Source organism: Calypte anna, chromosome 3, assembly GCF_003957555.1.
Source record: "Calypte anna isolate BGI_N300 chromosome 3, bCalAnn1_v1.p, whole genome shotgun sequence".
NCBI lineage: Eukaryota > Metazoa > Chordata > Aves > Apodiformes > Trochilidae > Calypte > Calypte anna.
Genome location: NC_044246.1, coordinates 75,092,369 through 75,118,184, shown reverse-complemented (window position 1 = coordinate 75,118,184; position 25,816 = coordinate 75,092,369). Strand labels below are relative to the sequence as shown.

At 43.1% G+C, this 25,816-nt stretch overlaps 1 protein-coding gene across 1 annotated transcript; it reads right to left on the bottom strand.

Moving 5' to 3' along the window:
- Window positions 1-200: 200 nt before the first annotated feature.
- Window positions 201-25,816, bottom strand: FAXC (failed axon connections homolog, metaxin like GST domain containing). Its single transcript, XM_030448116.1, has 6 exons — window positions 25,451-25,816; window positions 24,811-24,946; window positions 18,937-19,133; window positions 13,003-13,220; window positions 8,082-8,198; window positions 201-6,191 (listed from the first exon to the last, which is right to left on the bottom strand). The coding sequence occupies exons 1-6, from the start codon at window positions 25,726-25,728 to the stop codon at window positions 5,908-5,910; spliced, it is 1,230 nt and encodes a 409-aa protein (XP_030303976.1). The 5' UTR covers window positions 25,729-25,816; the 3' UTR covers window positions 201-5,907.

The window sequence follows — 25,816 nt, the reverse complement described above, 5'->3', positions numbered from 1 at the left end:
AAATCCTTCCTAGAGCATTAAGGGAAGAGAGAAGCAGTGACAGAGTGACCTCATCCAAATAACACTGAAAATATTTGCCTGCAGAGACGAGGGTTTAACCCAGTGGCCATTAAAGCTTCACACACTCCCTGTTCTCACACTCAAGAGTCCACACCATTAGTTCACAGCTCTACAGAATGCATAGACACATTCAGAATAAGGACATGAACCAAAAAAGGTATTTTAGATCCAATAGTTATAGTTTACACACCAATGACATACGGCATAAAGACAAAATATACAGATTTTCATATATATATATACAGGGGTCAACACAGTGCACAATTTAAAGTTATGTTACAATTAAGTGTACAATTTTGAATATGGCTTTATAAACTAGTAGTTATAACAGTGCTAAAATAATGTATGTCTCATGTAAGTTTCTAGACAAACAACATAATGCAGCTACAGCATTGAAGTCCTCTTTTAGCAAGGTGCTGCTTCATTTTGTTAGTTAAACCTTGTGCATGGCATCCAGCAGGATATATCCCTCCCCCCACACCTGCCCACACGTACTTTATTCTTGCTGTATTACACATCCCAGTGATTAAAAATTTAAGACTCGCTTTCTTCAAGTATCTTGAAAAAATAAAAACCTGTAAAGATTAGTTCAAAGAAAAAAGTAAGAAGTGAGGGAAGAACATACACAATCATAGTGCCCAGTGAGAGTATCAACACAATCAGTGAAGCCTAAAAATGCACTTACTTTGTTTTTTTGTTTTTTCAGAAGAGCTTAAAAAAACAAGGGTCACATTGCATATGCCTTACTGCCCAAAACCAAATTTTTAGACAGAGGAGTAAGAGATTACAAAGTCACCTGGAAGCTCAAGTGGCAGCTCTGCCCCCACTGAAGCAAATGGTACTTTTGTCACCAACTTCAAAGGGGGCAGGATTTCATTTGTTCTTCAGAAGCTGAACACCGTATCAGCTTTAGTTTGTTGAACTGAAAGTGGAAATCATTACATTAAATCCTACAATCTGTTCCGTGTACACCTCAGACTAAATGCCCATAATGATCTTTGTTGGCCTCAAAAATCTGGCCATGGTGCTACCAGTTGCTCCTTAGTGCCAACAGTTTAGCACTGTAGTGACACATGGATCATTTTCATGGGCTGAGATTACTGTGCTGTACACAGACACTCCCTTTCTTTTCCAAACTCTCCAGGGAGCTGCAGGAACCTCTGCTGAGAGGTACTTCATGTTAGGGTACTTCTATAGAGAAGGAACACAAAAAAAGCCCTCCCTGATGGCCATATCAAAGCCAGGATTGCACAAAACTGCTGAGACAGAGCTGATTAGTGTTCCAACACCTCTCCACTAAGGCAAAGCCTTAAAGACAAGAGTCACTAGCTTGAAAATTACATCTCCCTCTCCTGCTAGACCCATCTGGTACAGGAAGATGGAGACCACCTTCCCTTATCAGGGTGCCAGCTGGACACAACAGCCCAAATTCACTGGTGAGCTCAAAGCTGAGCTTGCTGCAATCCTCTGTAAAGGAGTTGAATCCAAATGGATCCTTGTCCCTCATCACCTCTGCAGTGTGGGCATGGGATGGAATCATGCTGGCAGCCTCACCAGAACCACAGCTACTGGAAGGAGCCCCTGTACTGCCTGCCTAGCACCAAGAAACACCCACAGCACCAACACCTTTGGCACCCATCAACTGCTGAAAACCATCATGGTTATTCAAAGGTACCTTTGGTCCTCTTGGTCCATGGGATCAGACACTAATTGTGTGCTCCTCTGGATCACACTGACAGGTGTGGCACAACTCACACCTACACTATACATAGTTACATATATCCATTGCCATATGTGAGCTACTGGGCCATCCAACATCATCCAACACCATTTAGAGAGCAGAATTTGCTTTATTCTGATCACATGCCTAATTCATAATTTTGCAGTATTTGGGGGTGGGGAAAGGGCTAGGTTAAATAGCTACTTGTCAGAAAACGGATTCAAGTTCTTCAAACATCTAAGGACAGGACCCACTTCAATTCATCCCCTGCCACAGAAATTTCACTTGGTGAGCTGCCCTGCATAAATCTGCACATAACACACTTTTCCAGCAGGCAGTGTTTGTAAGGCTTAGTTTCTGACAGATTCAGCCCTTTCAATGAAAACAGTATGAAACTGTCATGATTACTTGAGCAGACATCACTGACAAAAAGGAAATTTGTGCCTGAACTGTTGCTGCAGAAATATTTCAGGCAATATTTTTTTCAAAGAGAATATAGATGTGGAGGGACACTGCCAAGGTTTTAAGGATCAAAACTTGTGACTTGCAGTGTTATAATTGGATGGGAACAGTCCTTCAGATCTGAAACATCAGGTTTGGTTTTTAAATCAAGAACCACATTTGTAGGATTTCTGTAGGACCTATACACCCCAGCATCCGTTTCCACCACTCGGTAACAGTGAGCTCTGCTGACAGAGCCAATGAGTCCAACAGGGGGTAAACAAATCCCTTCTGACGTGACAGTGTGTTACAGAGTCAAACACTGCAATTCACATGGGGGGAAAGAAACACAAAAAAAAAAAACCCAAAAACCAAAACAAAACGACAAACAACAACAGACTGCTTCAAATCTAGCTATTGGAAATGCAGGGCTTGCTTTAAACTTCCATTTGCCAAGCAAGAAGCAGACCAATTACCCATTCTCTTAAAGTAGCATGACCAAAACAAAGGCATTGCTTGGCCTCTGGTGGAATTTAGGGTAATGTAGCTGACAGAAACCAAGAGGTCTCCTTGATGAGATGAGGGGTTGTACTCCAGCTCCTGCCCAGCTACAGGAACGGTGCTGGCCAGGCCATGGGTTCAGCCCATGTCCTCCTGCTGTGACCCATCACTCAGCACCCTCCCTGCCTTCCACCTTCTCCTCTCTCCCACCTGCTGTTTCCTCCCCTGTACCACCCAAGGGTCCTCTGCCCTATTTTGGGACAGGACAGATAGCATGGAGAAGCCCCAAATTAGTTCTCCTGCTGCCAGGACCACGTACCATCATCTACCTGAAACCAGTCCAGGGCCACGGCTGGGACCAGAACCAGATTTAGTTGTGATGCTCTCAGGGACCTCTTAGACATCTGACCTTTGGGACAAGGGTCCTTGAACCCGTCCTGACATCACCCTGCTATGAGTGTCTGGCCACAGCAGTGGGAACCCCAGCCAGGAAAATAAAAAACTTCTGTGGTCAGTGTCACATCAGACAGAAAATTGTGGCCACCTTCCCCTTCCAGTGCCAGCTGGAAGCAGTCATCCCAGCTCACCCACCAGGCAGTAGGCATCCCATGCCTGGCCCAGGTTTCACTGCTGCAGACACACCTGATGTACCCAGCACCAACACACCCAGGACCTCTGGAATCCCTGCAATGGGCTCGCTTGCAATTTTGAGCGGTAAGGAAGAAACCAAAGAAAATAAAGATTCTCTCTGACTGTTTTCAGTTCTGCATAGCCCCTCAGCACCAAGATAAAAACTAAAGATTATCAGAGGGAAAAAAAAAAAAAACAAAACACTGCAGGACTAAGAAAATGTTGCTCTTCTAGCAGAATTTTGGGAAGATAAAAAAATCTGCTCTGTTCTTATTGAAGAAAACTCTTCTCTCTCCCAAAGCAAACTAAAATGAACCAGCACTTTTTTATAGACAATAAAAAAACAATTTTTTAAAAACATTCCTTTTTTTTTTTCCCCAGGAATATTTTACCAAGCTGATCTTCCAAAAGAAAAAAAAAAAAACTTGGATTAAATCCTTTGACATGGATCTAACAGTCAGTATTTGCTTCTGCATGGGAAAAATAAACCCAAGGATTTTCTACCAAATCTGGACAAAATACAAGACATCTATTCATAGAGACCCTGTTTCCTAATTTCATCTGTCATGGACAGATCAACCTTCTTGTGCCCTATTCCTGTGCTTAGTTTCCTGAGAACAGTCTAAATAACTCAATGAGATCCTCTTCCTTCCCAGTTTTGGTTCAATTTATAGATTATACTTGCCCACAACAGAGACCATTGACTGGAGCATGGCTCTATGGATGTGCCTGAGGAATCAAGGAAACGTGCAAATTCACACCCATCTCAGATCACACCAAACTTGTCAGCTCTTGCTGCAGTGAGTCCCATGCACAAACAGATCTGGGAACTCACTAAAGATGTGTGTCCTCCTGTTTTCAAAGCCATGGTTAGCTCAGAGTTTCCCCAGAGCAAACACTTTCCTCTGCAGAAGACACTCCACAATATAAGAAAGTGAGATATTCCTTGAAACCTGGAGTTCTTTCAAGCTCCAGACTATTAGGACTACCAACAACTAGCATCCTAAAGCAGCTGTCTACCCTGTCTACTCCCAGAATGTTAGGGCACAACCAACACATTACAAACTGAGAGATCATGATTCATCTAACTCTTTGAATCCTAACAAAAATAGTTTTAAACAGATCACCATCAAAGTCTGCAGACAAATACCCAATTTCATGTGCATGTTCACAAATCCCACACCTGCCTATATGCTCCATGAGCTTTATCTGTACTGCAGACCAATGAGTCATGGCCAAGCAACACTGATGTCCATGCTTTCCTTCCAAGTGGTGAGCAATCCCAATGGATTCATTCTCACCTCAAACCTGTGTTATAGGGAGACAGGGACAAAATGCACGTCAGCACCTGTGGAATCGTTCTAGATTTGGAGTTCCAGGTTTGTGGATGTGCTATCCATTCCAGTCACTATTTCATCAGCACCTGGGATCCCCACAGGGAGCAGTGCTGACCCAGCTGTCCCTATCTCAACCACCCCCCCTGCACTGGCTTTAGGGATTGTGCACTGGAAACCAGCACAATGCCCAGTAGCACTCCCTGAAGCACCTTCCTAGGCTTGGAGCACATTCTCCACTTGACTGCCTGGGCCAACATCTTGTATTTACACAGCATCACATGCCTAGAAACACCCCAAATCTCTCTGCATGTTGCATGGGCTTCACTTGTCTGTTGGTGCAGAGCACAAAGCATCCACTGCTGAGATGCACCAGGCTTTAGTAACAGATCCCAGTTCTTTAGCCTTGCCTAGCAATAGCAGACAGCAGCCAGTGGCAGGAAGTAAAGATGTAGTAGTAATAATAATATTTCAAAAACACAGCAGAAATTTAAATGCCTGAGGCAGGCTTTGGCCAACACACATTTCAGATGAGTGTTTGGGAGATAATATATTAAAACTGACATTTCCCCTCTGAACAAAAATATTCTAGACTACTGATTTCAATCTTCTGCAAAGAACATGAAACACTAAAAAGTTCCTTCTGCAGGAATACATTTTCCTCCTGCTTTACCTGACTGTCTCAGAAAGAACTCTGAGCACTTCTTTTCTGCAGTCCCTGTAATAACAGGCACCTAGGCTGTGAGCAGCTATCAAATAAAAACCTCCTAAAACTCTGCCAAATCAACATATCATCAATTATTTTCTTCCATAGGAGAGAGGTGTGCCAGTCATGCCTCTTCCATTTTTGCCTACAACCCATTCCTGTAAATACAAGATATCAATACAAACCAGCTCTGGCAAATGTTCCCAGAGGTCTGTCTGACCTGGTTGTGGGATTTGGTTTTGAACACGAACAATAATGTAGATTGAAAGGTCCTGTCCTCCTCTAGAACTCCAGTCCATCCACATGTATTTTAAATAACTGTTTACCTTGGTTCCACCTGAACAGTTACACAAAATGAAATTAGGTTGAAACAGCCCAGGTAGCATGTGACAGCTGAGTCAAGCACGATGGTCACTTCCAAAGTAGTATCAACCTCTTCCTGATCTGGAGGAGAAAAAGAATCAGACTGCTCCCATGAAGCAGCTTGTCTGCAAAATGGGAGATGCTTCTACACATCACTTGCATTGTTCATGATCTCTGTAGTCATCCATGTCCACATCTGAATCAAAGAGTGAGTGTCCAGTGTAATCTGTGTCAGGGGTCTGAGAAATACTGTTCCCTTCATCATCAAATGTTTCTGTCCTTGAATAAAAACTGAAGTCCTGCAAAGGGGAGTATGTCTTGCTTGCTTCACTACTTTCCTCAGATTCATACAGAGTGTTATCATCATCGTGGTGCCATTCTGGCCAAAATTTCCTCCTTATTCTTTCACAATACATAGCAAGGTTAATCAGTTCACCTGCAACACAGCAAAACAGATTCCAGTAAACACATCCAGTCAATAATGCTCAAACTTACCAGCTGATGCAGAAACATGTTACAGAATCACAGAATTATTGAGGCTGCAAAAGATCTCTGAGATCATCAAGTCCAGCCTATGTCCTAACACCACCACACTGGACAGACCATGGCACGAAGTGCCACATCCAGCATTTCCTCAAACACCTCCAGGGACGGTGACTCCACCACCTCCCTGGGCAATCCATTCCAATGCCTGATCACCTTCTCCATGAGGAAGTGCTTCCTGATATCCAACCTAAACCTCCCCTGGTGCAGCTTCAGACCATGCCCTCTTGTCCTCTCACTAGCTGCCCTGGAGAAGAGCCTGAACCTAACTAAAATCTCTCCTCAGGTTGTCAGCACTGTTTGGAAAACAAATTCTGCAGGTTCTTTCCAAAGAGGTTTAAAAAATCCAGGATTCCAGAATCCTCTTAGCAGCCCTGTTTGCAACCTTCATGTAAATTAAAATATGTATTATTAGCCTACATGTTATGAGAGAAGTTACACTGGAATGCATATAACAAAATAACTATCCTGAATTTAACCTCTAAAGAAATAAAACAAGACAATATACTAATACTGTAAGCTCTTCACAGTAAAATTCCTGCTTATTTTGCAGAAACCTGGTTTCTAAAAACAGAATCTAATCCTATTTATACAATTCATTAAAACACAGTTAATTTGGATTTTCCACCACCAGGTGGCAGTGTTGTCTTCAAAATAAATCCACATTTTAAAGTTTTTATAGGGTCACTGGCTCACCCCTACTGCTCCTCACCTGAGTACCTTATACCTTACGTTTATACATACATGCATGCTTAGGGTGTGCTTAAAGAAGAAATTTTAAGAAGGGACTATATGATATATATTAAAAGGCATGCCTATGTGAAACCTGCACACAAAATAGCATGAGTAAGTGGATGGGTACAGAGACTCATCCATCCTGCTTGGGTATTTGTATCTATTACCATCTATTTATTTTCATCAGAGACAAACTACTTCAGTAAACACAGCATTCCTTCTTGAAAGCCATGGACCCCTCAGAATGTTGATCACGATTCCCCAGACATCAAGGGGAAAAACTGTATAGGCAATACTTATGTCCTCATCTCAAGCATACTTTCCTCAAAGTTCTAATATGGAGAAAGTCTGTGCCTCCCAGCTCTTCATTTAGTAGCTCTCTCTTGCACAGAAGAATAGATCTATAGGACAGATTCCTTTCTTGCACATCTATTACACATCCTTTTCCTCACTAGCTGTTCACTTTTTTCATACCACATGATTTTCTTCTGAAAAGGGATGCAAAGATACTTTCACATGCCTATACCAGTCCACCAGGAAAAAAAACAGAAAATAAAAAATGTATGGAGAGGAGGGGTACGTTGGTTTCCAGTTCATGCAAAAGCACAGTGACTCCCAAGTCAGGCTCAGCCTTTTCAAATAATCAATAAAAGCAAAGGCTGTCATTTCAGTGGGACAACAGCACTTGCAGTTCTACTGTCAATTAAACTACTCAACTCAGCAGAATTTGGCTCATGGCCATGCTTCTGTCTTCTCATACTTTACTCAGCATTCACTGCTTACAGGCAGTCTTTGCTATGTTAAACAGGGAAAAGATCTAGTGCAGGGACAGAAATAATTACTGTATTGAACAGTAATGTGTGGAGAAAACAAACAAGAATTTTAAGAGCAAACAACATTATACCATACAAATGCTACATCAAAGGCAAGAACTGATACAACTGAAGAGCTGCTGCAGTCTTCAAATGTTCTTGTTAAGGTGCTGCAAATTTAAATATAGCAAATGCCACCATGAGTTTGTCATCAGAGATCACTTAAGTTTTCTCACCTTTGATCAGTCTCTCTGGTCGAGTCCCTGGGAGTGTCCACATTGCCTGTGCCAGGTGTCCAAAGACAGTAGCATCAACAGTGGAAACATTTGGTCCCATAATGTACTTCTTGTCACCTGTAAATGCAACAACAAACATTTCTCAACTGGAGGTCACTTCTCCCCCCGTTTAAAAAAATAAATAAATAAAATTCCTTGGGTTATATCTTTAGTGTATTTTTTCACCAAAATCATTTAGCTGAAAAGGTTCACTCATTCACAGACAGGAATTCAATGTTGAATATGGTCCAAAAGCTGTTGATAGGGTTCAGCAGGCAAAATCCATTACTGCAGCCTCCCCTATGCTCACCACTTCTCTAACCAGGCCAATTACAGAGCTAACACTGGCCGAGTGACCTCCTCTGGTCCTCACAGCTGCATTTAGAATCTCCCCTGCAGCCAGCAGGTGCCTGAAAGCACAATTTTCTCCATTGGCACAAACCCAAAATCACTCAACCATGGCTCAGAATCACGAATGCACCTGCTGAAAGAAGTTGGTCACCCTGTCTCTTTCATGTGTGCAGATCCAGTTTAAGGTTACTCATTTGATTGCAGAGAAGAAAAAAAAAAAAAAAAAGAAAAAAAAGAATAAAAAAGAGAAGTCATACCCACAGCTTTCCCCTTCCACCATTTGTTTAGGCTTGAAACCAATGCATCAGTATGACTGGAAGTGACTGCTCAGAAATGACCTGTGTCTCCAGAAGGAGGACACAGCTACAGACAGGAGTGCACAGTTCCTCTCACACATCTCCAGTGCAGATCCCCACCCCCAAACACTGGTTTCTACCTGGCAGGGACTAAACAGAGCCATGTCAGGCACACAAGTGAAAGAGCAGTTGCTTGGGACTCTCCTGGGTTAGAAGAGGGACATATCTGCTCCACACCACTAGTCTGCTTACCTCTATGGGCATCCTAATGCCATGATGGTCCTAAATCGCCACCAGAGCACAAAAAGATGGATAGTCACCTAAGACAGGGAACCAAATAATGTTTCAAAGCCATGTTTTGCTAAGAAACATCCAGTATAAAGTTGTTTCCTCATCACAGGCACAAGACCTGGAGCAAAGAAGGCACACAGGGCATGCAGGTGAAATATGCAGGATTGCAGAGGTAAGGTTAGATGGCTGCACTGTCCCTGCCTTAGCTCAAAGTGCTATAAACTGTGAAATGTGGTACATAACTGAATTCTACAAATCCAGTTATCCCATCTCCCCAGGACATTCTTCCCCTGCCCAATAGAACTTGCCTGTAATTCAGTAGGTTATTAAATGTTAGGGTTATTGAGTGAGTTTAGAAGAAGTGTTCAGCACTAAAAATGCATCAAATTACACAGTACAGAACTATAAATGGTTTCACCCCCCTGCACTACAGTGTAGCAAAGCAGTGCTCAGGAACAACCAGTAACAATAACCTCCTCTTACCTGTCAGATGTAATTTTAACATGGAGTTAACTCTCCCCAGCTCTCTGACAGCTGCATTGATCTATTGTTTGAGAACTACGCACAGGGTAAATGTTGTGTCTTTTCAGTATTTATGTGGGGCCTGGCACCCATCCATCTCAAAAACAGCTCAAAAATTGGTCCCCAAACAGCAGTTATTATGCCAACACTAGGAATTTACCACCATACAAGCCGGTCTGAGACTCAATCCATAACAAGGTTGTGCGGGGAAGCAATATTGGCCATTTCCCCAATCGCTACAACTAAGGCATCCATCCCCCTCTTTTGCACAGTGGTTCCCCAAGCACAACATCCCACATCTTCAGGTGCATGGAAACAAAGGGGAAGAGGACAGAGCTAAAATTCCATCAAACTGCAATCATACGGAATACCTACCCTACAGCACAGCCTCTATTCACATTTCCTTCTACCAGTTTCAATCTGTTCCCAAAGCTTCCAGTGCAACTTTTCTCCAGGAGACTTCTTGACAGACCAGACACTATCTCTCAGCATCTAGCATTAAGACAGATTTTACAGGCATCCAGGCTGCCTGGATTATTAGTGCTAATAATCTCAAACAATTCCCTGCATCCTCTGGCTAATCCAACAGAAATGCAATCACCTGGCCACACTGGATTTGGATCGAGGTTGCACTGCCCAACAACTGGAGAGTATACAGCTCTGCTTTTTATCAATGATTGCACCAGAGGATTAAAAAGCAGCTACTTCAGCACTGAGTCAAGAAACCCTAGCAAGGGAAACTTATGAGACCCATAAAAATGTGTCCGTTAACAAATGGGGAGCATTAAAGTAACCTGATATGCCTGATGACTGACAGCTTACAGTTTGGTATTTGCAGCTATTCTGCTTGATAGGCATAATTTTTAAGCTCTTCTGGTTTGCCCTTTTATTAATGGCTAAAATCTCAGCTGCTTCCTCTCCTGGAAAAACACGTGGGCACATATACATGGAGGGGAATCTCACAAAAAATTTCTGTGCAGGCAATAGGCTGACTGACCACCTTCTCCTTCCCCCTGTGAAACAAAAGAGTCTCCAGTCAGGCTGGAAGTCCTCATCCCACATCCTGTCCCAGTCCCAGGATATCACTTGGAGGCCACAGTTATTAGACCTAACCATAAGCAGCTGGCTGGAGAATACCTGAACATGCTGCTGGTAATGAAAAATCAAGGCAATTAAAGAAAAGTAGAACAATCCACCAATAACCAAAACAGTAAATATAGTGATTCACGTAACTGTGAACCAACTAGTATAACATTTGTTTCAGAGGGGAAGATGAAAAAAAATGTACAATATTCAGCTGGTAATGTAATAAAATAACAGGAATACCACAGATGCCCACCAAGGCTATTTTAAGTAGACAGAGCACAACACTCTCATTGATAACCTGGAAGTAAAATAAACCCCCTGCTTGCAACGTAAGTATCATACAATCCATAAAATTGTTATAGTAAAGAAAACACCTTATCCTTGAGGATTTCCAGTGATTTTTTTCCCACCAAAACCAAAAAGTAAGAGACTGTTTGACTATAGCATTTACCTCCACAAGGAGATGACCCAGGCCACCTAGGGAAGGGGAAAGAGGAAGAACTATGAGGAACATCTCTGCCTGTAGGCTGGAATTGGACAAACTCTGCTTTGAAGCAAGTCAGATTTCTAACAGATTTTGATGGTGATTAACATCTGCCACCAATTACTAATGTAAGTGGCAGCCTCCACCTGCCCAAATATTGTAATTAAAACTGGGTGCCTTTTAGAAAGACATGCTTCAACCAGAAAAGACATGGCCTCAAGACAGCAATCAAGCAGTTCAAGTCACAGAGATCTGTCTAGACAATTTAATGATCCCTTTGAACTCAAAACTTCACAAATCTGAGTGTCACTAGAGACTCCAGAGACAGAGGGTTGAAGACTTTAAACAAGCAAACCAAGAGACTTCTACTTGTACTCAGGAACATGTTTGTTTTCTCTTGAAGACTACAGTCTTGGCACACAGGTATGACTTGCTCCAGCAAGGGGGTTGGGACAGAAGCTGGAGGAAGTTTTTTGATAGCAAACAAAATGCAGCAGGGAAAAGCATTTACAGAAGAGAAGCTGTCAACAAGTGTCCCCCTTGCCCACTGTGCCCATGCATCATGTGTCTTTCTTCTACCCGGCTCCCCATCCAGAAACTTCATAGAATCATAGAATTGGCTGGGTTGGAAGGGACCTCAGAGATCATCAAGTCCAACCCTTGATCCACTACCACTGCAGTTACTAGACCATGGCACTGAGTGCCACATCCAGTCTCTTTTTACTTGGTACGTTTAACTTGGTACGTGTGCTTCAGAAAACAAAGTTATAGAAAACCCAACACAACCCCATCTAGGTCCTCTGAAAATACATCCCTTTCCAAAACACCCTGAAGTTCAGAAGCATCTTCCTCGCTTCCTTCTTTCCTAGTAAGGATTCTACTGGGCTCTTCTCACCTTGCTCCTTCAACCCACTCCACATTTACCTATTTAGAGCATGTGCAATACCTCCTTCCTAAAAAGCACAGGGCAGGGAGGCATCTGTCCTGTCCTCTGTTCAGCCATCTCTTTTCAAGCAATCTAAACAGGGAATAAAGGAGCCACACAGGTACCATCTCTCTTGGTACCTGTGACAATCTGCCCCAAACTAATTCCTCAAAATGCAATTTTACACAGAAGCACAATATGGTTCTCAGCAGACTGGAAGGTGAGAAGCGTAGTGTAGACAGGTTTGGTACAGATTTCAGCCCAAGCTACACAACAGAAATGAGGCTCATGGGGTTTTAGCTAAGCAAGGTCAATCTTAAGACTAACCCTATGGGATCTACCCATGACAATCAAGAAGCCTAAAACCACCTATTTTGACAACACAGACCCAGCTCCTTCTAGCAGCTTTGAATAAAGCTAACACAAACCAAATGCAACCAAGTCCAACTCATTAAAAATAACATCTGCAAAGGGTTTTCAAATGGCAGCCTCATAATGATCTCTCAAACAGCCATGAGTGCCATGAATAAAAAATGAGAACCCCCAAACTACAAGTGAGATGCTTAATGTGCAGAACTAAATGCTAAATTCTCCTAAACTCACACAGCAAAATGCTCTTACAAACTCACAGGCCAGGTTCTGCTCCTCTAGATACAATTACAATTATCCTCTAGACACACTAGTGCTCAGAGAAGAAAGTCTTGACCCCTCTAGAGACTTTGGTAGGAAACAGTGGGGAAAGAAACTCTGTCCCTGCCAGACCAAGGATGGCAGTGAATGACAGCAGCAGCACAGGCTCCACCTGCTGACTAAGCGAGATTATTTGCTTGAGTGAGACCAGGTGGCCAGGAAGCACTCACAGTCAATTTCACCCTGTGGAGAGTGGGATGTAAACAAACAGAAGGTGCATAATTCACTGAATATTACCCAGGAGGCCAGCCAGAGTCCTCATGTCCTTTTCCATCAGCGTGTACATCTCCTCCTCCGAGAAGCGGCCAATGCCGTGGCCGTACATTTCCCGCTTCACGATCCCTTTGGTCAGATGACAGAGGATCCACTTCAGCAAGTCGCTGAAGGGGCCGAAAAGTGAAACCATTTTTCGTGTCTCATGAAGGTTTTCCACCCACTGGCAATAAGCTAAAGTCCTAGAAGAATGCAAGAACAAGTCAGAACAGTGAAGTACCCAGAGAGCCCATCCCCACCCTGCAAAGGCTCCCACCAAGATGCCCAGGCAGGGAGCTTTTGTAACACCGAGTGCCTCCCGCCCTGATCACAGAACCACAGGATGGTTTAGGTTGGAAGAGACCTCCAAGATCATCCAGTCCAACTTTTGATCAACATCATAAGCTAACTACTAAACCATGTCCTTAAGGACCAAGTCCAAATGCCTTTTAAATACCTCCAGGGATGGTGACTCCACCACTGTCCTGGGCAGACCATTCCAATGCCTGACAACCCTCTCAAGTGAAAGAATGTTTTCTAACATCCAGCCTAAACCTCCCCTGGCTCAGCTTACATCCATTTCCTCTGGTCTTTTTACAGTTTACTAAGGAGAAGAGGCTGCTTCCATCCACACTCCAACCTCCCTTGAGGTATCTGAAGAGAACTGCAAGGTCTCCTCTCAGCCTTCTCCAGACTGAACACCCCCCAGGTCCCTCAGCTGCTCCTCACAGGACTTGTGCTCCAGGCCCTTCATGAGCCTCAGTTCCCTTCTCTGGACAGGCTCCAGCACTTCTGTGTCCCTCCTATAGTGAGGTGCCCAGAACTGAACACAGGACTCAAGATGTGGGCTCACCAGAGATAAGTACAGAGGGACAATCACCCCCATTATTCCTGCTAGCCACAGTGCTCCTAATACAAGCCAGGATGCCACTGGCCTTCTTGGCCACCTGGGCACACTGCTAGCTCATAACTGGCTGCTGAGTGATGGAGACATATTTTCCTGTAAAGAGCAGACTCTAATGCAACTCAGAGCAACAGCAGAGAAAACTGACTGTGTAATACTTACACAGACTGCCCAGTGCTTTGTCTCTCAGTAAATTATGACCCACTTCAGGAGAAAATGTGATATAAAACAAAAGCTGCAGAATTCTCCTAGAATCATGTAACACAAAATGCAGTGCCAAAAGGATTTATTACCTAAAGATGACTACCTGCACAGACCTGGGGAAAGCAAAAATGACACAAACAAGCCACTCTTTCCCACCAACCTGTTTTTTCTTGCTTTCAACAATGCTAAAACTTAGTTAAGCAGTAACTTAGTCCCAACATGAATACTGCAGCAGTCATTTTTCAAGAGATCTCTGCTCCTCTCAGAAACTAACAGATCCACAATCAAAAAAAAAAAAAAAAAAAAAAAAAAAAGAGAGAGAGAGAGAGAGAAAGAAGGGGTTTCTCCTGTATCTTCTCTCTTCAATTCTATGAGACATATTTCTAAAGGATGCCATTGTATTTTAGGCTGTATTTCAGCTTTACTGAGTGGCAAGTATATTATTTTGAAAAGTCTTTTTATAAAAACTTGTCTTAACTTACCAGCTGACATTTTTGCTTCCTATGTGAATTTACTGAATTCTAAATTTATTTGTTGCTGCTGCTACTCAGGAAACTTTTGAAAATACGGAAACATTAACTTTTTAATATCTAGCATCTTCTAACATTACGAAGAAACAAAAAACACTGTGTGTGACTTGTCACCAAGCTCAAAAAGGACTAAAGACACCTCAAAGTACACATGACAAATGAGTGAAGCCAGTGGGGTCTCAGAAACACTGAGAGTCAATCCCCATATTTGTAGAAATTTCCAAACTGAAAAATCAAAAAATGGACTTAAGTATTGAGACCACATGAAAACAAGCTCATGGAAACATGATAAACTACTGAAGCGAAGCTGAGACGTTGAAACATCAATATGTGCTGGAAAACTGCCCTGCTCCAGGAACAAACACACAGCAGGATTTAAGAAGGGTGGAAAGAAGACGGACTGAAAGCATAAGGGTGCTCCATAGAGCAGAACATTTCAGAAGTCATGCTTCAGATGCCTAGGAAAGGACAAGGTCGTTTGGGCAGGTACAAATCTGAATAAGAAAAAAACAGTCTTGATGCAAACACCAGGAAATAATTACGAATGCTGTCTGTAAATTGTTAGTGATTACTCAAATACCCTAAGAAAATCCTGCTTTCTGAGAGCTGTGTGTCTCTGCAAAGACTGTCCTTCTGCAGCACAGACCTGACCAGTTTCATCCAGCAGCTCTGCAACACAACCTAGTTGCTTTAGGAGGACAGGTCTGGCCACAGAAAGGGAAAACGGGAAAAAGAAGCCAAAACAAAACAGAAAAGTAAGAGAGGAGACTCCACTACAGCATTTTTAAAATGTAACCCCACTTGCACAAGACTAACTCAGCATGTGGACTTGCCATCATTACTGCTCACTCCAACCACACCAGCAAGCTGGCACCACACCAAGAATGATCAACCACATTCAGGATGGCGTTAATTTCATGAGACAGGATGAACAGGGTTAGCCACAAAGCCAATTACCCTATATTTTAAAGCAAAAATACATTTCCCTAGCATTCGCTTGCTTGCTTGCATGGTTTAGCACTGGACTTGGCAGAGTTAGGTTAATGGTTGAACTCCATGATCTTAAAGGTCTTAAAGGTCCTAATCACAATTCTGTGATTATGTTAGGAAATGCAAGAAATCAGGTATCTGTACATAACCTACTTCAGCATAACTATACATTTTAAACTGGTTAGTATTTAAAGGATGACACAATTATTTTAAATGCTGGCCTGAAATAAGCATTTGGGGAAACATTAACATTCCCACTTGTGCCAGCACATCTGTACAAATATTAGAGTATCAATAAAACAATAATGCACAAGAGCAATGCTGCGGGGCTGAAGCAAATCTCAAGCCTAAATGTAACAGCAGCTTTGGCCTCAATACATAAATCAGGAGAGGAGATGGAGAAAGTGACTCATCAACTGCAGCTTGCCTGATTATCGCCAAAGTGTCTAAACATCAAGGCAAGAAGAGGTGCCCAAAAGGATGCAAACTGGGGGGTATTTTTCCAATTTGAATTTGTGCAGGCTGGAATTTCTTGATATACAAAAAAGGATTATAGTGAATTCATTCCACAATCAGCTGCAGAAACCTCACCTGCTGTGCGCCGTCCCAGAGCAATGGGCTTTGAAGCTGCCAGCAGCATTCAAGCCTCACCTTTGTTAATGGGAGAGATGTTGCTCTTGTAATTGGCTTGATGTATTTAAACATAATTATATAATAAACATATTTTACATCTAATGCATGGCAAGTCTGAATATTGACCAAAGTCAGATTCATGTGCATTCTCATACCATGCTTTTCCTGTACTTCAAGCAGTTATCATACACGTAACATTTACATGGTCTTCTTGAAAGACAAAGCAAAAAATGAGTTAAATATCTGTATGTATACACACCTCTAAGTCACTAAGGTTGAGACTGACAATACAGCTACACCAATGTAATGGGTTCGTTTGGTTAAGCTGCACATTCAAGGCCTTAGGTTCTCTCTAACCATATTTGTGCCACCAACATGAGATTCCCTCTCCCAAGATTAAGGTGCCAGAAAGCATCTTGCAGTGACTGCCAGCCCACCCAGTGCTAGGAGGTGCCTGGTTTGAATGTCAGCAGTGACACTGAGATCATCATGCCAGCACCAGAAGGATCTGAGATTCTGATATCCTATAGCCAGCCTCATGTGGGTCTGATCCCACAAATGTGCTGCATCCTGAAGATGGCTGTGGGTGCCCTGATGACTTCTGAAGACCCAAAGGTGACCACAGGCAGTGGTGGTGACCCAGGGCAAGGCTTCAGCAGATTGCAGGGGTCTACACCAGATCCAGGACCTGGGGCAAGGTCCACAATATTGGTCCACTCCCATCTCTTCCCTGCTGACTCAGCCACCTCCCATTCAGGTTAGCAGGATTTTTCTCTTTTGCCAATTTAACCATAGGAAAATCCTAACAGTTAAGGCATCCTCCAGGGAGAGGAGCTCCAGTGCCAGCTTCAAATCAGTCTGGTGCATCTCAGAGATTATGGTTTTATCCTGGCACTAAAATAGGTACACTCACTCTCTTGCTGTCTTTCTGCCTGAGCCCTGCAGCCCATAGCAGCCTGGGGCAGGGTGTCTAGAGGCTGAGGTTCAGAACATCCCTGCATTGCTCTCAGCTCCAGCCAGAGCAGCAATTTCCACCTGTAAGAGGCACTAATTGGTGACGTAATTAGTGAAGAAGAGCAATTACATCAGCAAAAGCAAAACGTTTCAGGAGATGCTGAGCAGGCAGCAGGATTAGCCCCATCCAGAGTCAGAACACCACAGGATGTACTTTACTGCTTTGCTCGATAAATGTACCACAGTGTTACTTATTTATGATGAAGCTACTTTGTATGCTGCTGACAATTAAATGGTATGAATAACATTTTATCTCACTGCTTTGGAGGCTTGATTTTATAAGCCTTGTTCTGCAGAAAGGGGATTACTCTTAGAAGTTCCTCACCATGAACAAACCCCAGCTTCTGTGGGCAGGTTCAAGGACTCATAAGAAGGGATCCCACAGCCACAAATGCAATGCTATCAGGGAGAAACAGTCCTGCACAGATAAAGCCTGACTTTATTTTGGTGTAACTACAGGATGGTCAAAGTTGTTATCCAGGAGTTACAGTGGTACAACTGCAATGTCTCCATGCTCAGGCTTTGCCAAGTACAGAAAATTGGCATAGTGTAACTTCACCAACATGGCAAGCATAGCACTGCAGATGGGTATAACTGATGAAGGTCACAGTTCTTAGAAGGCAGAGATTACATTTCTTAATCATATAATTAAAATCTTCTTACTGAATGCTAAATTTTTTCCCAGGAAACATGAAAAATTACTTGAAGAAACTATATGTACAGATGTTGCTGCTTACCCTCGATGACAAGGTGAAAGAAAAAGCAGGTAAATGCATTCAATTTAAATAATTCTTTTAGAGAAAAAAGTGCAACATGCATACATGCTGAGTACAGAACAAAATTAAACACTTGCTAGAAAGCAAACTACTTGAAAAAAGTCCCATGCTTGCTGAGGCAGCAAATGCAGCATCTAAGATGTCATGTCCTACATCTCTGAATCCAGACTGCAAAGGGCACTTAAAAAGGACTGAAATGTACAGAGGCAGAGGGGAAATCACAGGTACTATTTTCAAAGATGTCAGTAAAATGCATAAAGTACCAATAATGTTTATGTTTTCCATTCACATATATATACTTCAGCTTCTCAGGATACTGTGGTTTACACTGCATCCCATGAACTGGCTGTTTTGTCAACAATATATACTAACAGGAGAACCCTGTGTTACCAGAAAGGCAATAACCCATTTTGTAATCACATACAGATAATTAAAATCAGTAACTGTAACAACACAATATTCTGGATTAACAACAAATGCTGGATTTATTCCTCTCTGCCACCCAAATACAAAATGTGTTCAGTCATCTTAGCTTTTTTCTCTTTATTACAAGACTGTTTCTATATGGAGGTCATATGAAACAGGATGGAGGAACACCCCACTGCTTCATCCCTTCTACAAAGCTGCAGATGAAAGGCCTAACTCCTTACCTTGCTTACACAGCACAACTTTTCAGGGTAATTACCCTGGCTCATACTAGCATACACAGAAAGAAGCAGCAGGTTTTTAGGGTGAAGAGAGCTGTAAAATTAATAATTGGGCACCCAAGCTTTCTGCAAAAGAAAATAAGCATTTCACATCCGGGCATGAACGCAGAGGCAGACCTGACAGCACAGGGATGCAGCCAGCACTGACACTGCAAGCTTACCAGTAGAAATGCTCCTCCACCATTCTTGTTATGGCTCTGGAAACAGCTCTTTCATGTGGACCAAGGTGTTTATTTAAATTTACTCCAAGCTTCTCCTCCAAAAAGTCAATAATGAACTCAGTGCCAGATACTTTCTTGTGATTGTATTCAATCCAAGGCATCTTCCCTTGAGGGGAAAGTTTTCCATCAAAATAATTCTAAGGAAAAAAAAAAAAACAAGTAAACAAACCTGCAGACAGACAAAAAAGGCCCTTCAGGTTCTGTGCCAATGAGAATAAAGCTTTTAAAATACTCTATTTTGTTAAAGACAAAATTATCCAACAAACTTTTATTCATTTATATTCTAGTGGTAGCAGTTAAGTCAGAGCAAAAGCTTCACCCTATATGACAATTCAGATAATATTATTTCCATTTTTGTTGGATGCCATGTGATAATATTAAGTACCCTGGTTACTTAAGGGTTTGGAGATACTCAGCTCTCTCAGAAGACTGCATCCATCACTCTCACCAAGTTTTCAATCACACCTAAGTCTGCCTCTTGCACAGAGCAGTACTTTTTGCTTTAAAGTACTTATTAAAGAAACTCAGATAGCTGCATTATCTCCATAGATAAAATACATACAATTGCAAGCATATAATGAAAGGCATATCACTCTTTCACTGGGCAAGAGGAAATATCTTCCTTTACATATGCTTCTGCAACTTCGTAACTTAGAAATCTCACACGTTTAAAGACACACTTGTTATGACTTGGTTTCCAAGAGCCCAGCACCAGTACAGCAGGAGTATTCTGGTGTATTTTCTCAGAGTAGCACTGACACAGAAGTAGCAACCTATTTTTCCCGTTTTCCAGTTGGAGAAGGTGAAACAGAGATTCGATAATTTGTATCTCATCTGATAAACCTGAGAAGAATTGCCAGCTTCAAAAACATGATGAGACATTTGACTTCAACTCCTGCTTCTGAAGGCAGAGACAAAAGGCAGAACTTTCTTACTTTCTTTTGATTCCCATCCTCATGCCCTGTTATTTAGTTAACAAGAACAACAAAAATCCTAGTTCAGAACGCCCAACCATAAATGCTCACAATAAAAGCTCTGCACTCAGCCTCTGGCAGTCACCCTGGGCATTTAGGGTTAGCAGTTCCAGACTGACCTGTGTGAATCTCAAGTATTTACCCTTCTGGAGTCCACTAAAGATGTATTAAGGTCCTCCCACAGCAAGAAGCATACACCACAAGGTACCTCCAGCTCAGTCTGAGAGCACAACATGCTGGCTACTGCTCAAAATGTGGAGGTGCAAAGCACTACCAAACCGTGCCCATTCCCAGAGGCTCTTCCCTCATGGATGAAAACAGAGGAAACAAGTAACACTGCTGGAAAAATGGTGACTTTTCTGGGATTTCTGCCCAGCGTGGAGGGACACTGGATTATATGATGTCTCATCTACTGCATCCCTTCGTGGGTGACCACAGTAACTGAATCCACCCCACTTGCACGTGTGGGTGACACAAGGGTTATTAGTCTGGTCCATGGGAGAAATTCTAACACCTGAAAATGAAAGGAGAGCACTGCCCCATCCTTCCACCTCCCAGACCCTTTCCTTCATCAAAAGGGTTCCTTCAACACTCAGACTGACTGCTAGGCTTCCACAACTTTTCACAATGAATCTACTACAGAATCATAACCTTTCTCTGGAACTACAAAGTGTGTCTATATGGTGCTGAGCATTGCTGACTTACATCTTCATTAAGCCCTTCCAGTATGACATTTCTCTTCTTGTGCACAAACACTGATGTTTTTGCAGAAGCTACTAGACTTGAAGATGTGTTTATTACATATTGCAGTTACTGTAGTCCAAATCATTTTGTAACCAGGAGGAAAAAAAAGAATGTTCTTATTACTCAACTGCGTATGTATTCAAGAACACACACGTAATACAGATTTTAAAATACTGCATAAAAAACTTGTTAGCATTGCATTAATATTAAAGCCTCAAAAATACAAATGAGAGCTAAAGTTCTTATAGGAATGTCCATTTACTTAATTTTTTAAAAAGCCTTCTCAGAATTTTCATGTTTCACTGCATAAATTTTATCAAAAAACAGGAAAGTCCAAAGAAAACCTAAGTCTCTTGACAAATCTGTTACACTGTTCTTGCATCCACTGTTCTCTAACGGGTATTTTTAGGCTTGAAACCTCATTATCCTTACGGCTGCTACTAATAGCCATCAAATATTTATCAATTCTCCACTTCAAAATTGTTCCAGCTGCAAAGCAGGGAAAAGCTATGGTACTATTATTAAAAAAAAATAAGAAAAAAATTCTCAAACAGAAACAACCAAACAAAATACCCTCTCCTGAACTGAAATATCCCCATTTAACTGAACTGCAGCCTGCAAAGCAACAATAACAAGAGATCCTCAGAATCTCATTTATAGAGAAAATTGTAAACAGAACGGCAGAGGCCACTTCTGGAGTGATTTTACAGCAGCATCCAGACAAAATTAGGTTCCACATTTTCAATTGCTGCTGCTTATGCCTTGCTTTTTACTTGTGCCTCTTCCCAAGGAGGCTCCCATCTTCACAGATCAGGCATGAAAATAGCACATTTCTGTGGTGCTAATTACTTATTCGATTGCATAAACACTCAGCTCTTCATACTGGTGAGGGAATCAAGGAACACCCAAAAGATCTCCACAAACATCCAAAATGGGCTCTTTCAAAGAAAGTTTTACCAAAAAAAAAGCATCAAACATCTTGGAAAAAATAGCTACGTACTGTGACAGCCCAGCAGGGGTGAGGCTGCCCAGATTATTTCTGATGGGGAACTGGCACCTAGAAAGGCAGCTGCAGGAAAACATAAGCACATTAAAAGGGCACATCTGCTGGGAGAAATTCAGATGGGAGTAAGGTAGGAATGTGTCACCCAATTCCATCTCTCACGTGCCATTAAAGCATGTTGTGTAACACACAGGATGTTATTCAGTAGTCTGATGCACTACAGTGAACACAAGGAATTGAGAGAGCAACCTGACCACTCCACTGCCTGTTCTTCATCCCATTCCACAACCCTCCCTTGGAAGCATCCCCTTCCTCCAAGGGGAATAATCACAGCAAGTCTCCAGAGGCAAGCCCAGGCACCAGTTGCCTCCCAAAATTCCATCGCTTCTACACGACAGCCCCAGCAAGCATGCAAGGAAGAGAGGTGTGTCCTCCTGCACCTGGCAGTATCCCCCCTTCTGCACTCACCCTGCTGCCCACCCTGGAGACCATCAGATGTCTTTTATCACACCGTGTCCAACAAGTAACACAGCTATGAGGGAACAAAATAAATGTCTCCAGGTAATCCCAAGGACAGGAAGCTTCACAGTTTCATCTGAGAATGGCACTGCCTGCTGTCTCCCCCCCCCCTGCTCCCCCATTGCTGAACCCCATGGTGGCACCCATACCTTCCTCTACCTGCCAGAGCTGAACACAGCACCATACTCCTGACACAAGGACAAAAACAGAACCTGCCTCTCCCAGAAAGAAAGCTGTATCTTCAGCTCATAAGCTCCATGAAAATTACCTTTAAAACTCTACACTGGGTCAGCAAACACACAAACACTTTAAGCCCATATAAGGTGGCACAGCTAAAAGCAGCAGCCTGGTGCCTGCAGCATTCATAACCATAGAATCATGGAATAGCTAGGGTTGGAAGGGACCTTAAATATTATCTACTCCCAACCCCCTGCCATGAGCAGGGACACCTCCCTCTAGACCAGGTTGCTCAAGGCCCCATCCAACCTGGCCTTGAACACTTCCAGGGACAGGACAGCCAAAAATTCCCTGGGCAACCTGTTCCAGCATCTCAACACCCTCACAGGAGAGAAGTTTTTCCTAATGCCTAGATTAAATCTCTCCCCTCTTCAAGTTTGAAACCATTTCCCCTTGACTTCTCACTACCTGCAGAACCCATTCCTGCTCCTGCAGCATGGCACGTGGGGAACCAAGCTGAGTTAAAACCAAATACCGAATAAACTTCATGGCTCTAGGTAGGCCAGCTCTGGCCCAGCTCAATCTGGCACAGAAAAGCACATGCAGGAAGCGACAAGAGGGAATCACTGAAGGTATAATTGCTTCTTTTGGTACCCTGCTGATCTATGCCAGCTTAGTGTGCTCACAGCTAGTGAGCAGGGACAGTGAGAGATGCAGTATCAAAAAGCAGTTGACCTTCAGTATAGAAAACACAGAAAATAAAAAGGGTAAGATCACTGCTCCATAAATCCCTATCTCCGAAAAACTGGGTGACTCATTTCTACCCAGCATTAGCTGTCTAAATTACTCCATCCAGTACCACACAAGTGTGCAGTGTTATCTTTTAGACGTTACTGTATCCTGTGACATCCATCTCTTATATACTGCAACTTTCTTTAAGCACCAGAATAACTTTCATCATTCAATCCTCTGAATCACATCAACTGCCACAAGAAAAAAAACAAAGCTCAAACTAGTTTTCTCTTCAAATGTGCAACTTCCATGCAAATTACTCTGGGTGAAGAGGCAATGTGCACCAAGTCCTCCTGAAACAAGGAAATTTTAAAATGTTCAAACTTCAGTACCTCGCAGGTTCTGTAAACCTAAATAAGGAAAATGCATCCCACAAGATGGGGATCCACCTCTCGAATGCCCTGAAGTATCTGATTTAAGTCCTATTAAACCTCAAGATAATCAATATTAAATGAATATTAAATTTGGGATTTTAAACACTTAAACAAAATGTAGAAATTAGGATTTTCTTCGCTTCCAATGTAAAGAAGCTTAATCACACAAAAAGCTAAAGGAATACCAACAACAAATGTGAAAAAAAAAAAAACAAAACCAAAAAACAACAGTTGCTATGTGGTTGTTTTGTCTATGTAAAATACTGGATGTAAAATGAAATATTCTTCCTAATACCTTTGTATGCAGCTGTAAAATGTGACTTGAACCCACATGGGGTCATACCCACAGCTCAGACCCTTTGAGACAAAGACGGTAGGATGCCAAATTTACATCACTTGGAGAAAAACAAGAAAAAAAAACCAAAACATTTCTTCTACCTAAGATCCTCCTTTTATTTATCATGAGTGTTGTATCCTCTTAAACTCAATGCTTTATACAAACAGAAAAGAATTCCATCCTGTGTTTCAAAGGAAGTCTGAGGCACATGCCAGACTCCCAGCATCACAACTAAACCTTGACAATAACAGACAATATTGCTAGATTAAAATTTCTGCTCTCCTGAGTAGCACAGCTCAGCCTTTGTCCCCTGCAGGAAGACAGCACAGGTTCCACCCAGAAATAATTCAGTAGCAGTATTCACAACCACTAAAAGCAATCCTGCATTCCTTCACTGGAGGGGAAAAAAAAAAAAGAGAGTTGAAACAAAAGATAAATACATCTTCCCAGGAGAGCTCCAGACAGAAATCCTACAGGAAACCAAGAAGCTGCAGCTAACCTTGGTCTCTTTAGTGAGGTGAAATTCAGAGACTAAATAATGTTATGCTTTAGTTTTAGAGCATTATTTAGCATTACATAAACTCCAGATTAGTCTCCCAATTCAGCATTTCCAGCTCAACTAGCTTCTAACAGTCTAACATTTAGCTTTGCCAGTTAAATCAAGAGCTGCTTCAGACCAATGCTATTCAAGTCCTATCTTTAAAGGTCATACACCAAATTTAACTGGAGACATAAAAGTGTTGGTGTTCCCATCTAGCTGTAGGTGTATGTTTACATCTTCCCGGGTGAGACAGACTTTGGGGGGAGGAGGCAGGATGTCTCTTTGCCATTTCATGCAATGTGACACATAAAGGAAGCATAAAGGACTGAAACAAAGGAAAAGGCACAATGTACCTGGTATGGTAAATCAGCCATCCTCAAATAAGTTTCCATTTTCAGACAGAATGGAGATAAACTCGGAACACCATTGGTAGGCCTTGAAAACTGATGCAGTATAATAGCATCTTTCGAATCAAGCTCTTCCTCTTTCCTGTCAAATACAAAACAGAATTTAAAGAGAACGATGACCAGGCACGTAATAACACATCAGTACCTCAGATATGCCAAGGAGAAACCCTGGCCGAGGCAGCACAACGCATCCTCCCTCCATCTACTACTGCAGGTCTTTGGTCCAAGGGATCCAGAGCCAGAAGTGAAGCAGCTCTGGAGGCAGCCAGGGGCAGTCAGAGCCCTGCACAGGGCCAGCATTGGGGCTGCCAGCCCCCGACGCCACCTGTGGAGGGAGCGCAGGGCATCTCTTCAGAGCCCCCCCTGCACTGCTGCAAAGGGAAAATGGGGGGAAAACGGGGAAATAAATGAATAAATTAAAAGGGCAATGTCAAAACCGCGATGAGGGAGAGCAACCAGCCCACCAGGCCTCAGCGCTCCCTCCCCTCAGGTACCGCGGTCAGCGCGCCCTTCGCCGCCACCGCTTCTCCTCCGGCCCCGCCCCAGCCCCGGCCCCGCCGCATCAGGGAGCCCCCCGCAGTCTCACCGTATGGCCAGCAGCTCATGGAGCAGGTAGGCGGCCGCGGCCAGCAGGGCACCGCCCGTCAGGTACAGCGTCTTCTTCCACCAGGAGTCGGAGCCCAGCGCCGCCATGGTGCCCCCCGCACCCCCCCCGCCCGCCAGCGGGAAGGCGACGATCTCCCCCCCATAGAAGGCGGGCGGCGGCTCCTCGGGCCCCGCGCACCAGCCCAGCGAGAGGCTGCGGTTGCGGCTTAGGTCCGCTACGCAGGAGCGGGGCACAGTCAGGCCCACCCCCCACAGCATGCTGCGCCCGGACACCGCATCCCCCGCTGCCACCCACGCCGCACCGCGCAGCGCCGCACCCCGCCCCGCCCTGCCGTGTCCCGCCTTG